The 12,369-nt window shown below is 43.6% G+C and overlaps 2 protein-coding genes across 3 annotated transcripts in view; both read left to right on the top strand.

Moving 5' to 3' along the window:
• ccs (copper chaperone for superoxide dismutase) overlaps positions 1–4,095 on the top strand; it is a gene marked incomplete at its 5' end in the record, with an annotated part of 12,264 nt that extends 8,169 nt beyond the window's left edge. The window contains one exon of the mRNA XM_010786164.1: positions 2,805–4,095. Coding sequence (XP_010784466.1) covers positions 2,805–2,964 — 160 coding nt within the window. The remainder of the gene's footprint in view (positions 1–2,804) is intronic.
• Positions 4,096–5,253: 1,158 nt separating this feature from the next.
• LOC104958387 (RNA-binding protein 4-like) lies at positions 5,254–11,226 on the top strand. Of its 2 annotated transcripts, none has more exons than XM_010786112.1 (4): positions 5,254–5,344; positions 7,202–7,554; positions 8,110–9,127; positions 9,407–11,226. In XM_010786112.1, exons 2-4 carry the CDS (start codon positions 7,206–7,208, stop codon positions 9,807–9,809), a joined length of 1,770 nt encoding a protein of 589 aa, XP_010784414.1. In that variant the 5' UTR covers positions 5,254–5,344; positions 7,202–7,205; the 3' UTR covers positions 9,810–11,226. The 2 variants fall into 2 exon arrangements, with proteins under 2 accessions (XP_010784414.1, XP_010784413.1); XM_010786111.1 differs by having other exon boundaries at positions 5,255–5,344; positions 8,089–9,127.
• Positions 11,227–12,369: the final 1,143 nt, after the last annotated feature.

Raw genomic sequence — 12,369 nt, 5'->3', positions numbered from 1 at the left:
GCTTGAGCAGCTAGGGAAATCATCCTGGAAATCAGCATAACACCTTTTTAACTTTTACCAAATGTTTTAGATCTTTCCCCCAGAAATCCAATGTTGACTTCAGTGCAACCGACAGGAAGACAAACTACGTGATAAAATAGAAAAGGCTTTCAATTTATGTTATTCCGCATAAGGCCGAAAAGCAGCCTCACATTTCAGATAGTGTTTGTCATGTTGCTTGATGAGTGGCTTGGACTATTCTCTTTAATATTTATATAGATTTTATAATATCGCTGTCTTTTGATATGTTATATATATATCAGAGGACAATGTGTCACTGCTATGATTGTGTTTGCAGGAGTGACGTCTGTCAGTGTGGATGTGGGTAAGGAGGAGGTGTTGGTGGATTCCACTCTCACCACTGCAGAGGTGCAGGCTCTGATAGAGAGCACCGGACGCAGAGCCGTGCTGAAAGGCATGGGAGGATCAGAGCAAGGTGAGAAACTGCTGGACAGGAGTACGGCTGGGAATCAAACCGCCATACCTTTATACAGTACAATACATGTGTTGTAAATGTTCCAAAAAACAGCTTGGATTTGGCATGATGAATTTCATCAATTCTTAATCAATTGTAGATGAAAAAAGTCAAACCCTATACATAGACATAAACAGAAAAGTGTGTGTGTGTCAGGATGCATCTTCAAGGTTCAAGGTTCTTTATTTTCTCATACAAACATAGCTACAGTGAAGTTATGCTGATGAAAATCTTAGGTCACAGGCTTCTCCAACAGTGCAACACAATAACACAGATAAACAGACAAATATAGTGCAAGTAAATAGTAAATACAAAAAGAAAAATAGTTTAAAAAAGTGAAATAGTGCAATAAGAGTCTACGTGCAAGTTATTGGAATGATATAATAGATAAATAATTACTAAGTAGCAGATGACTGTTATGGATGTTGTTTCAACAGTTCTGGGGCCGTATTCACAAAGGATCTTAGGGCTAAAAGTAGCTCCTAACTGGTGAATTTAGGAGAAACTCCTAAACATAGTGGGCGTGTCGGTCTTAAATTTAGGACTCCTAATTTTATTCACTAAGAGCAATTCACAAAGTATTTTAGGCCTAAAAGTAGCACCTAAGTTTAGGAGAGCTTAAAAGTCCTCGAGAGGACTCCTAACTCAGTAAGACCTATTCACAAAGAATCTGAAAATGGCTGCGAGACGAAATGTTTTGGAGACAATGGAAGACTGTGAATTGATCAAGAGATATAGGCTAAATCGTGAGGGTATCAAACTTGTTGTGGAATTAGTGCGGGATGCAATAACATCCCCGACTAACAGGAATAACCCAATTAGTCCGGAAATAAAATGTTTGGCAACACTACGATATTTAGCAACAGGGAAAATGCAACTTTGCAATGCCGACGATTTAGGAATATCGCAACCATCAGTCAGCCGTGCCATAAACCAAACCATCAACGCGCTCTCTAGACCACATATCATCCAACAGTTTATCNGTGTGCCTTGGCAGTCTCAGGTACAAACTACCTTTCTTTAAATAATTAACTCAATCAAGTTTAAAGAAGCACAATAAAAAAAAATGTAACTAGTGCATTACGTATATTAAAACCGACTTTTTATACGCTTTCGACAATAACAATATTGAAAAGGAGTCCTTAAAATGGTTTAAGGAGAAAGTGCCCGGCTGAGGCTACTCCTCCCCCCTTCACATCATTGCGTGCACCACCATGTGAAACCCCTGCTTTTGACCCACCTTTCCCCAGAGTTCCCGGTCTGTTTGGAGAGAGGGTGATCGCCCCAACCCAGGTCGTCCTCCCCCGCATCGACCACCAGCGACCGGCCAATCACATCCCACACCTGCAGCCAGCACCAAGGTATCACAGAAGAAGAGATTAAATAGATGTCATCTGGTGTTGTTTAATGTGGATTTATGACAGGCTTAAGATGTTTTTAATAAAGCTTATAGTTAGGGCTGGCTCAGGCTTACATTAACCCAGCACTTAGTTATGCTGCTATAGGCTTAGATAGCAGCATAACTAAGTGCGAGAGACTTTCACCTTTCATTTTTTCCTCTCTTCCTATCAACCTCTTTGTTCATGTTCCATAAATGCCTGTTACTAAGTCAGCATGCTGGGCATCATGATTTTATTTTGATGGGTTTCTTTGCAAGCTTCTCCCTGTGCGCTGTGAGGGTCCAAGCGCAAAGGTAAACATATGCTGTGTAGACTGTGAACCCCTAAAACAGACATTTTATTTATATTTGGCTGTATAAATAAAATGTGACATCTAAAGCCCAATAAACTGTAGTTACAAGCCGTTATGCAATGTGTGTGTGTGTGTGTGTGTGTGTGTGTGTGTGTGTGTGTGTGTGTGTGTGTGTGTGTGTGTGTGTGTGTGTGTGTGTGTGTGTGTGTGTGTGTGTGTGTTTGAGAGTGTGTGNAATTGAAATGCAGTTAGTACAAACTACCTTTCTTTAAATAATTAACTCAATCAAGTTTAAAGAAGCACAATTTAAAAAAAATGTAACTAGTGCATTACGACGTAATGCACTAGTTACATTTTTTTTAAATTGTGCTTCTTTAAACTTGATTGAGTTAATTATTTAAAGAAAGGTAGTTTGTACTAACTGCATTTCAATTGAACAAAATTGGATAGCTTTGTTAAACTACTAGCTTCAAGGTTGGGACTAATTATTATTAATTATTGATAAGCAATCTTTAAAGCTGTATTCAAGGAATCGCTGGCCTTTTGAAACAGGTTTTTAATTGTTTTTAAACTCTCTCTCTATGTCTCTCCTCTGCAGACTGGCCTGTGGGATCATCGCCCGATCAGCAGGTCTTTTCCAAAATGCAAAACAGATTTGTGCGTGTGACGGGGTCACGCTGTGGGAGGAGAGAGACCGGCCCATCGCAGGGAAAGGCCGGAGCAAAGCCAGCACAGAGACCCCTGCTGCACACCTCTGAACCTGAGACACAAACACGATCATATCTCTAACCTGTGGACAGTAAAGGGCACATCGGAGAGAAATGCAGAGGACATTTGCTGATAGAGGGTCAAAGCTGAAGCGAGGAAAACAAAGAGTACTTAGGAAAACGTTTACACACAGCTGGACGGACGACCAAAGATGAAAAGCCTTAGTTTCATGATTTCTTTCTTTGTGTCAAAATCAAATCCTCCTGCGGTCGCACACTATGTCCTCGGAGGATTCTAAAGCGGATTAAATCCACATGGGACTTTGTGAAAGTCACCTTTGATTAGCTAGATTTAATTTAATATGTTTGTATAACCAGTCCCCTCTGACACGCTTGTCACATCACTGTCTCATTGGATGTATTGGCTGGGATGAATGCGCTGTAGTCTGGCATTAAAAATGTCTACTTTAATTATATACGCCTCCTAAAAACAGTAGGAGTATCTATTAAGAGGAAAATCAACACACAAATGGGATTACAAAGCGGTGTCATGCTAATATTTAGTATATTCACTGTCATGTAGACTTTCTCAACCTAAGTAACCTGTAACACTTAGTGTTTTTATTGAGAATGCATTGAAAAAATACCCAGAAAGGCTACAGAAAAGTCCAAATACAAACCTAAAATGTAGGACAATTGGTGGAAACATCAAATGATGGGCACTCCTGGTAGTAACTGTAGCCTAAACATTGACAATCCCAAAGTTATGGATTCACATGTCCAGGATGAATCCCAATGTGATATCTTAAAGAAATCCATCTATGAAGGGTCACAATAAGAGTGTGATCGACGTAAATATTCGCCGTTAGCTGAATTTGGACCTCACTTGTGTCCACCATTGGTGTGTTCATTTTGAATCCATAAGGTGGTGTGAGTGACTCGGCTAAGAGAGATTTAAAAGAGAGAGAGAGAGAGTCAAATTCCACCGAGAGTGAAAGGCCGAGGGGGGGTTAAAGTTTGAGGGGGGGCTTCCTTGAAGGACTGTTCCCTCAGCTGTCTTCACAACATGGAGACTGGGTGTACAATTACCTTAGCAGCTTACAGAAGAACTGTAAATCGGCTTTGAATCAACCACTGTATTGTCTTGATGATTGAGGTATAATATAATAACGTAAAACCTCTACCTCTGGCCACTTGTTGATTTCTGCTAACTCTTGATGAAGACATCAATATTGGCAGTGTGTGTGTGTGCGCCCAATCTTTTGTCCATATGAGAGTGTTGCCAGTTTTGCATTGATTTTCTAGCAAATTGAGCATCTGTCTTGTCCTGGTGGTGCATGAATAGGCTTATTCAATTTCCCCCAAAATGTCCACTCGCTGGTGTCTTTTTCCATCTGTATCTGAGGGCTGCGAACACAACTTGAATGTACAATCGATGTTTGTTCAAATTATCGATTCACGCCTGGAGTATTTTCAATTAATAATTGAATCTATACGTTTTGGGGAATGGTGGAAATGTGCTATTTTCTTTAAAACTCTGTTTTTTCTCCAACTTTTAATCAAAGAAAGTGATATAAATCAGAAAAACTGGAACATTTAAGAAGCTAAAACAAGTGAATGTGTTGTTTTTTTGCTGACTCATTTCCTGCTTGAAGCTGTGTGTCATTAGCAGTAATTTCACACTTGATCTGTCCTCTTAAGCAAATGTGATATATATTTTTCACAGCAGATAAATGAGCTCTTTGATTAAACTCCCTTTGGAGCTGACCCCCTATGGCTATAAAGAAGGCTGCCTTTGTTCTTCTAGGGGCTTTTGATCATTAAAACAGCTTTATACAGTGGTGTAAAGTAACTTAGGACATTACTCAAGTACCTAATTACAACTTTGAGGGACTTCATATTTCAATATACATATAATATATATTCTGAAATGGGCAAGTAGTTCTTATACTTTTCCTGAAAAGGAGAAAAGTGCATTATTACAACAGCAGAAGTGAACTGCAGATAAAGAAAAGAGAATAGACTTACATATGCACACATTATTAATAATAATTTTAAAAAACACATAAATCCTTATCAAAAAAAAGTATCAGTATGTTTATAAAAAAGAAAAAAGTGACCATATAAAATAAAAAAGGTTGTAAATAAATTGAGAGAAAGGTATATTGAAGGTCTATTGCACATCGTTTTATATTAACAGGCAGGGTTATTGCACAGTGTGTGGTGGTCCTTTACTAAGATCTGTGTACTTCTTCCACCTCTTGCTCCAGACTGTCTGTGTCCTGTGTCTGTGTGTACTTTGTGTACTGTGTGTTATTACTGGTATTGAGCATCCTCTGGTGCAGCAGCAGCCCTCCCCCTCCTCTCCAGCAGAATGCCCGACATGCAAACGGAAGCAGGCGCTACCATTTTGAAACACAGCACCGCCTAGGTAAGATGGTAGATCCTTTTATTTAATCTCCTCTTTTCTTGCAGTATTTACTCTCTCTATCTGATCCGCGTGGGAGCACAATATTAATAAACCCGATTTGTCTTTATGCGCGGGTGTTTGTGCCGGGTATGTGAAAGATAAGACGACTATTGTAGTGCGTGTTGTTGCACGGAATGTCTCGGTGTTGCACTGTGTCCATTCCTGTGCGGAAAAAAATGTGCTTGCTTATTGAGAGCCAGTTGTATCAGGTGTTATGTGTTTAACATTGTTGCATATTTTTTCAGAGTAAATGTGTGTGTGTTAATGCTTGTTTTTGCCTTTATGGTGTGTTTCTCTGGATAGCCATTACGCATCCTGTGTCGCTATTCACGTTATCCACATGGACAATACATTTTAGGCTGTGTTTAACCAACTTAACGTGCCGTTTTTCGCAATCTTTTTTGTTTTTCTCGCTTTTTAAAAGACCCTAATGTGAGAATGTGTTGACTCAGCGTCGTGCTGCGTCATCAGAAAAGCAGCTTCCCCCCTTGTTATTCCTCCCATGAACCCAGTGTTAATGCAGCAGCCATATGTAACACTACAGTATAGAAAACTTGCTTTACATGTTCCTTAAGCTGCTGCTGTACAGTAGGTGTAGTTCGCCCAGCAGCTGACTGGAGGCTACACCAAAAAATAGAAATGTCATTCTCTGGTGTCATGTTCCTCTTTGCCCTTTGATTTACAGCCTGCCATAAAGGTTGTTCTGGAGGAGGTAAAGAAGGTGTTGTCCAACCTGTAGAAACACTCCTTAGTTTGACATTTTAGAAGCAGTGAGAGGGTCCTTTCTGTTCCACAAACCCCCAAAGATCATCACTATAAATGCCATGTTAATTAAGGGTATTACTGTAAAATGCTCCTTTTCCCTGGGTGTCTCTTGTGTGTCATAGCAGTTCTGGTAATTACACCTTTCTCAATCTGCAATGAGATCCTCTTTTAAGCTGCCTTTGCTCAACGATAACTATGGAAATGATCAACCTTTTATCTACAGACAATGTGTATCCCTTGCTTCCTCTTCTGTATTTACCTAGTTTGACTTTATGGCCGGCTCCCATGCAAATGTGAGGCCTGTGTGGTTTTTAATTTGCAATATTTTGAAATCTGGCTGCTCATTCATGCACAGAGCTTCCTTATCCTCCAACTAAATTGCTGCAATAGTTAGAGCTTAATCTTTGCACCTTCAGCTTTATCTCTGAATAATGAGCCCTGAAAAAAAACTAAAAAGCTGGGTCAGCTATTTCCCTTTGTGCAGCCGAACCCCCCCTCTTGTATTTAGATAATTGCACCCCTGTACTTCCATCTCCTCCTCAGACCGAGCGGCTTTGTTCTTGCTCAATGTATAGTGTTAGGCAGAGGGGGGAAGTAACTAAGTACATTTGCTCAAGTGAATTTTGTTTAGGTACTTTACATTTCCATTTTAAGCTACTTAATCCTTCTATTCCACTACAATTTAGAAGCCAATATTGTACTTTTTACAGAATATGGTTAGTTTACAGATTGACATTACCTCAATAGAACGTCAATTATTTAATATACTTTACATATAATTATAGGTGTAGATATCCAGCAGCAGTATATAAAGTAGATAAAAACATCTTTACCAGCTGTTATAGACACGAGTAATTTTGGTACTTAAGTATATTATGATGCCAATAATTTTGTACTTTTACTGAATTAGGATTTTGAATGCGGGATTTTTACTCGTAACAGAGTATTCCTACACTCTGGTACTTCTACTTCTGAGTACTTCTCCCACCCCTGGTGTTAAGTAATCCTATCTGTTATCTCTAACCACAGTCCTCTCTCTTTGTTCCTCTGCAGCGCCATGGACAAGAGCAACACAGTGAAGCTCTTCGTGGGCAACCTGGCGTTGGACACCACCCAGGAGGAGCTGTCGGCCATCTTTGAACCGTACGGCCAGGTGGTCAGCTGCAGCGTACTGCGACAGTTCGCCTTCGTCCACCTGCAGGGCGAGGGCTCCGCCGACAGAGCCATCCGGGAGCTCAATGGCCGGGAGTTTCGCGGACGCAATTTGGTTGTGGAGGAGTCGAGAGGACGGCCGTTACACTCCACCAAGGTGTTTGTGGGTAATCTGAGCGGGATGTGCACCACGGAGGATCTCCAGCAGCTGTTCCAGACATTTGGAAAAGTTTTGGAGTGTGATAAAGTTAAAGGTGAGCGTGTAACATTTCATTAGTTTTAAAGTACTGCCAGTAGCATCTCTCAAGTTGGGTTAGGTGTAAGAAAAATTGGAGGAAATAACACAGGGCAGATAAGAGATTATATCTGTGTATATATTTATTTATAAAGTTAATGAGATGGAAAGATAGATAAATGCTCAATTAATAAAAAATTGGGAAAGTATTTTGTTACAGCGCATTGTGTTCAGGCATTACAATATTTAAAAGCTGGAATAAAGTATAAACATAAGAAAATAAACATGAGCAGCAAATATATAAATATCTACAGTAGAAAAGACATACATCACAAGAATACACAATATAAAATAATGTCAAAAAGAGAGAGATTTAGAGTCCTGCTGTAAGTCTGACCATGTCAAAGTGTGCAAAAACTCCTGCATCCCTGTTTTAGAGATGGATAAGGTGGTTTCCGGTTGGCGTAATTCACATTTCTTCGTAGAAGTAATAAGTAAGTGCCCGTGGCAATGCCACTTCGATCCTAACTGTTGTCCCTGCGCTCAATGACAGCCAGGCATTCCTCTTCCGCAGGCTATGCCTTTGTCCACATGGAAAACAAGGAAGACGCGCTCCAGGCCATCGAGGCCCTGCACGGCACCTCGTTTAAGGGCCGCCCGCTGTCCGTGGAGCTGTCCAAGGTCCAGCCCAGCAAGCAGGCCCCGACAGGAAAGATCCCCTGTGTGAACTGTGGGAAGCAGGGCCACTATGCTGGAGAGTGTCCCGTGGGGAAGCCCTCTCTGGAGCAGTACCAGAGTCAGGCGGCTGTCCTGGCTGCCGCCGCTGCTGCCGCCGCCGGCCTGCCTCTGCAGGTCCAGCAGAGCGTGCACAATTCAGTCTACAACACCTCCACCTTTGACCCCACATACGCTGCTCTCACTGGGATCACCACTGGCACACGCACCGATGGAAACCCAGTGAACCCAGCTGTGTACGGGGCCCTCGCCAGCCAGGTGTATGGTGCCAATGTCGCCAGTCAGCTTTATGGGCAGGTGGCCAGTCAGGCAGCTCTACAATCAGGCGCCACCCAAATGTACAGCTCCATGAATCCCAACATCTACGGCCAGATGACAGCGAGTCCTGCGGCTGTTGCTGCTGCCGCCGCCGGTTACTCACCTCAAGTTTACACCCCCAGCATGGCCAACTCCCACGTCTATCTGACTGCTGCTCATGGATTAGATATGTCCTCAGCGGGCGGGGTCAACCCCGGCTACACTGTATCTCCAGCGATTTATGGTGGCGCTGGGCAAGCCTACGCTCACATCAGCGCCCTACAGGACCCAACAGCCATCTTTGAGGCAGCCAGGCAGGCACACTACTTCGCCCAGGGCCAGCAGGTGATGGCCGACCAGCAGCAGGTGGCAGCCGCCGCGGCCGCTGCAGCAGCAAAGGGAGAGCGGGATCGCAGTCCGCTACGGAGGTCTCTGCTACCAGACCCCGTGATGAAGCCGTTCATTTACCAGAGAGCCAAGCCGCGGCGACCCCTCCTCCCCACGCCCGCTGGCCGAGCGGCAGAAGAGGCAGCCGAAGCTGCAGAGGACCCCATGGCCAGGTAGGACATCACCTTTCTAAAGCATTCCCAGAGAGCTGAGATGTTACACTATTACTATACTGTTCAACCTCTAGGAGTCCACTTGCATTAGTCGTGCTTTCATGGTCTTGCAGGCTCGTTTCTATAGTTTGATTAATGCTGGATTTCCCGTCTTCTTTTTCCGCTATTTCCGCTTTGTCACTCTTGTTGCTTCCACTGTGTCGTTCATCCTGTCCCTCTTCCCACCTAAACCCTGCTCTCCCCACCGTCCCTCTGTATCCCCCTCCTCCCCTCTTGTAGGTACTATGCCGAGTACTACCAGCAGTTGCAGCAGTATCCTCAGTTCCAGTACGCCTACCCTCCGCCGGGCGCCATGGCCGCCCTCCAAAGCATGCAGGGGATGCAGGGCATGCAGGCGATGCAGGCGATGCAGGGGATGCAGGGCATGCAGGGGATGCAGGGCATGCAGGGGATCCAGGGGATGTCGGGGATGTCGGGGATACCTGGCGTCACGGCGATGTCGGCCCAGTCGGTGGCTGCGCTGGAGTCCCTCAGGCCAGTGGTCCCCTCAGCTTCGGCAATGGCAGCCGCCATGGCTGCGCCAAGGGTGTATGAGCCGCCGTTGCCGCCGCCCACGCGCAAGGAGGCCATCCTCCGCCGCCCCGAACTCTCCCTTCACACGCCTGAGCCCCCCTTCCGATAGTCGCACACAACTCTCTGCCCCCACCCCTCCCTCTTTGCCCCGAACCCTCTTCCTGCTCCCCAAACTTGACCACCTTACAGCAGCTGTATGTGTGTGAGTGTGTTTGTGTGAGTCTGGGAGATTAAATGTGTGGGGTGGGCTTTGAAACTGGGGGCTCCTGGGTTTATTAACCTGCTTTACGAGGGACTAACCTTGGTCCTGTTTGCATACACACAGTGCAGCCATGAAAGAGAGGCTCTCCTCTTTGGTACGGGCATTCTTTGTGCGTCTCCGTTTTACTTTTTTATCGTGCCAGTCTCACACTTGTGCCAGTATTAGACTGACCCAGTCGGTCGTTTCATATGCCTTTATTTCCGCAACCCACTTATGATTTTTCTATGGCCAAATCTACGATAAAATACATTTTTATCAGCCATCCTCCTGAGGCCTAGATGATCAGTCAGGGCAGCTAATTTGAAACCTTTTTTGCCTTATGTTGGAGAGTTTATAAATTGTAATGTAGATGAAACACATATTGTGTTCTGGTTGCATTGCATTGTGTCCAAGAGAACCAAGGTTGACGTGTTATGCGGGGAAGGGGTGTTTGTCTTGAATGTGATGTGGATGTGGTGTGAAAGAGAGATTGGTGCGGGCTCCTGACCTTGCAGCGCACAAACGCAGCAGCTTAGACTGCGCCTTGCAGTAAAAACAAAGTAAAGCACACATAATACGTACTGTATGTTTGGATCTCTCCTCGACCCCTTTTTCCCCACCTGTGCTCTAACTACCACACTGGAAGACACTGCCTCGCCTCTCTCTCTAACTACAGCTGCCTACCTCTCACAATGAATTTCAGTGCAGTCTATTATATTCCACACATTTCACCCAGTCAGCATTTTTACTTCCTGCTCCACGATAAAGGCACAGGGTCAGCAGATAAGGGAGGGCGGGACTTTTGTAGATATTCAGTTTTGAGTCCTCCTACGTGTCCAGAGGCCTTTTTTTTTTAAATACATAGTGTATGTTTTTGTGTAGTTTTCCATGTTTTTAAGTCAACATGTAAATGGAAAAAACACCTGACTTCTGAATGAGCTGTTTACAAAGGATCTCTTCTGATAGGAATCATGATATGTGACAAGCTCACTTATGTGCCTATAAGCTTTGAGTGCATTAAATGGAGGGATCTCTTATTTTTTTAAGTGCTTTTTAATCATTTCATGGTGGGGGGGAGGGGTAAATGGAGCTCACAAGGCTACAAGCTTTAGGACTCCTGTATATCATTTCTTTCATATCATAAGGGTTTTTAAAAAGCCACAATCTGAGCCTCACAGGTTCATTATCAGCCACTGGTTTTAAGCAGGAACAACAGTGATAGCACCAATGACGTGAGAGATGGGGGAAGTGTCTTCCAGTTGCCCCCACTGTCCTACTTTTTTCCAAAAAAAACAGACCTGCTGCAGATTGTCATTGCAAAAAAATGGTAGTGCCTGTTTTAAACCGGTTATTGGATCTGGTAGGTGGGGTTTGCCGCCTCAGGAACAACAGCTTGACTTGCAAATACCTTTTTATGCATTCTCAAGCTTGTCCCGAGGGGCGAACCCCACCCATTTTGGATCTACAGTCACTTAAAACAATCACTTTTTTGCGACTACTATTTGCCGCCGTCTGATGCACACACAGACATCCCCTCTGAATCACCTTACTGCCTCGCTGTCCCACCCCCCCCCCCCTCCCCTCTACCCCTGTGGTTTTTAGTGGTTAAGTGACTTTTTGCATCTCACAGTGTAATCTTTCCGTGTTGTATATACAAACACATACCAGTTGCATCCTTTGTAGAATTATGTGGTTTGCGAAATGTCTTGTTTGCCATGTTTGAGACCGTATTTTTTTTAGAGAAGTATTTTAATTTTGCCTTTTTTTTTTATAGTAAAAGACGACAGATAAAAAATCGGCATGCTTTTTATTGAGAATATGTATACTATAATCATTATTATAATAAAGAATGTTTGGCTGACTACTGTGGTAAAAGAAAGCAAAGGGTTTGGACATTTCCCCTTCTTGTTTATGTTGTTTTTCTCCACTATCTGTTTTTTCTTGTGTAAAATGACCACCAGACCCATTTGACTGGGGACCCCAGGGGGACTCAGGTGTAGATGCTGGCCCAGCTTTGCTTTCTTTGGTCAGGGTAAGTGCGGGTTGGTGCTCCTTTCTCTCTCCAGCCTCTCAAAATGGGTGCAAACTACATTTTAAACGAAAAGGGGTTTGCTTTGACCAATTTAATTCTGGCTTTAAATTGATTTTTCATCAATTCAGCACACGGTTGAGCGCTGGGGAGAGGCACACAGATAGAATGGCCTGGGTGCATTTTGATCTGTGGAGCAGATTCTGGGGTTGATGGGTGTTTGCGTCTGGTCTGGTGTCTTCCTTGCTGCACCAAATTCTCCCCTCCGTGTGTCTCTTGTGTCCACTCTACTCTCAGACCTGCATGTGTGATAATCTGTAACTCTGCCGCAACAACTACAACAACAAAAAAAAAGAATTTAAAAGCGCCGCGAAAGTCCAGCTTTGAACTAACTATCTC

The sequence above is a fragment of the Notothenia coriiceps genome, unplaced genomic scaffold (genome assembly GCF_000735185.1).
Source record: "Notothenia coriiceps isolate Sejong01 unplaced genomic scaffold, NC01 NC01_scaffold00028799, whole genome shotgun sequence".
In the NCBI taxonomy this organism is placed as follows: domain Eukaryota; kingdom Metazoa; phylum Chordata; class Actinopteri; order Perciformes; family Nototheniidae; genus Notothenia; species Notothenia coriiceps.
The sequence above is the reverse complement of the archived record's forward strand: the minus strand, read 5'-3'. Positions and strand labels throughout refer to the sequence as shown.

Coding starts and splice junctions, on each gene's coding strand:
- LOC104958387 (XM_010786111.1), top strand. CDS start 7,206: ATGGACAAGAGCAACACAGTGAAGCTCTTCGTGGGCAACCTGGCGTTG. Junction 7,555..8,088: donor GGAGTGTGATAAAGTTAAAG/GTGAGCGTGTAA, acceptor GCTCAATGACAG/CCAGGCATTCCTCTTCCGCA. Junction 9,128..9,406: donor GCAGAGGACCCCATGGCCAG/GTAGGACATCAC, acceptor CCCCTCTTGTAG/GTACTATGCCGAGTACTACC.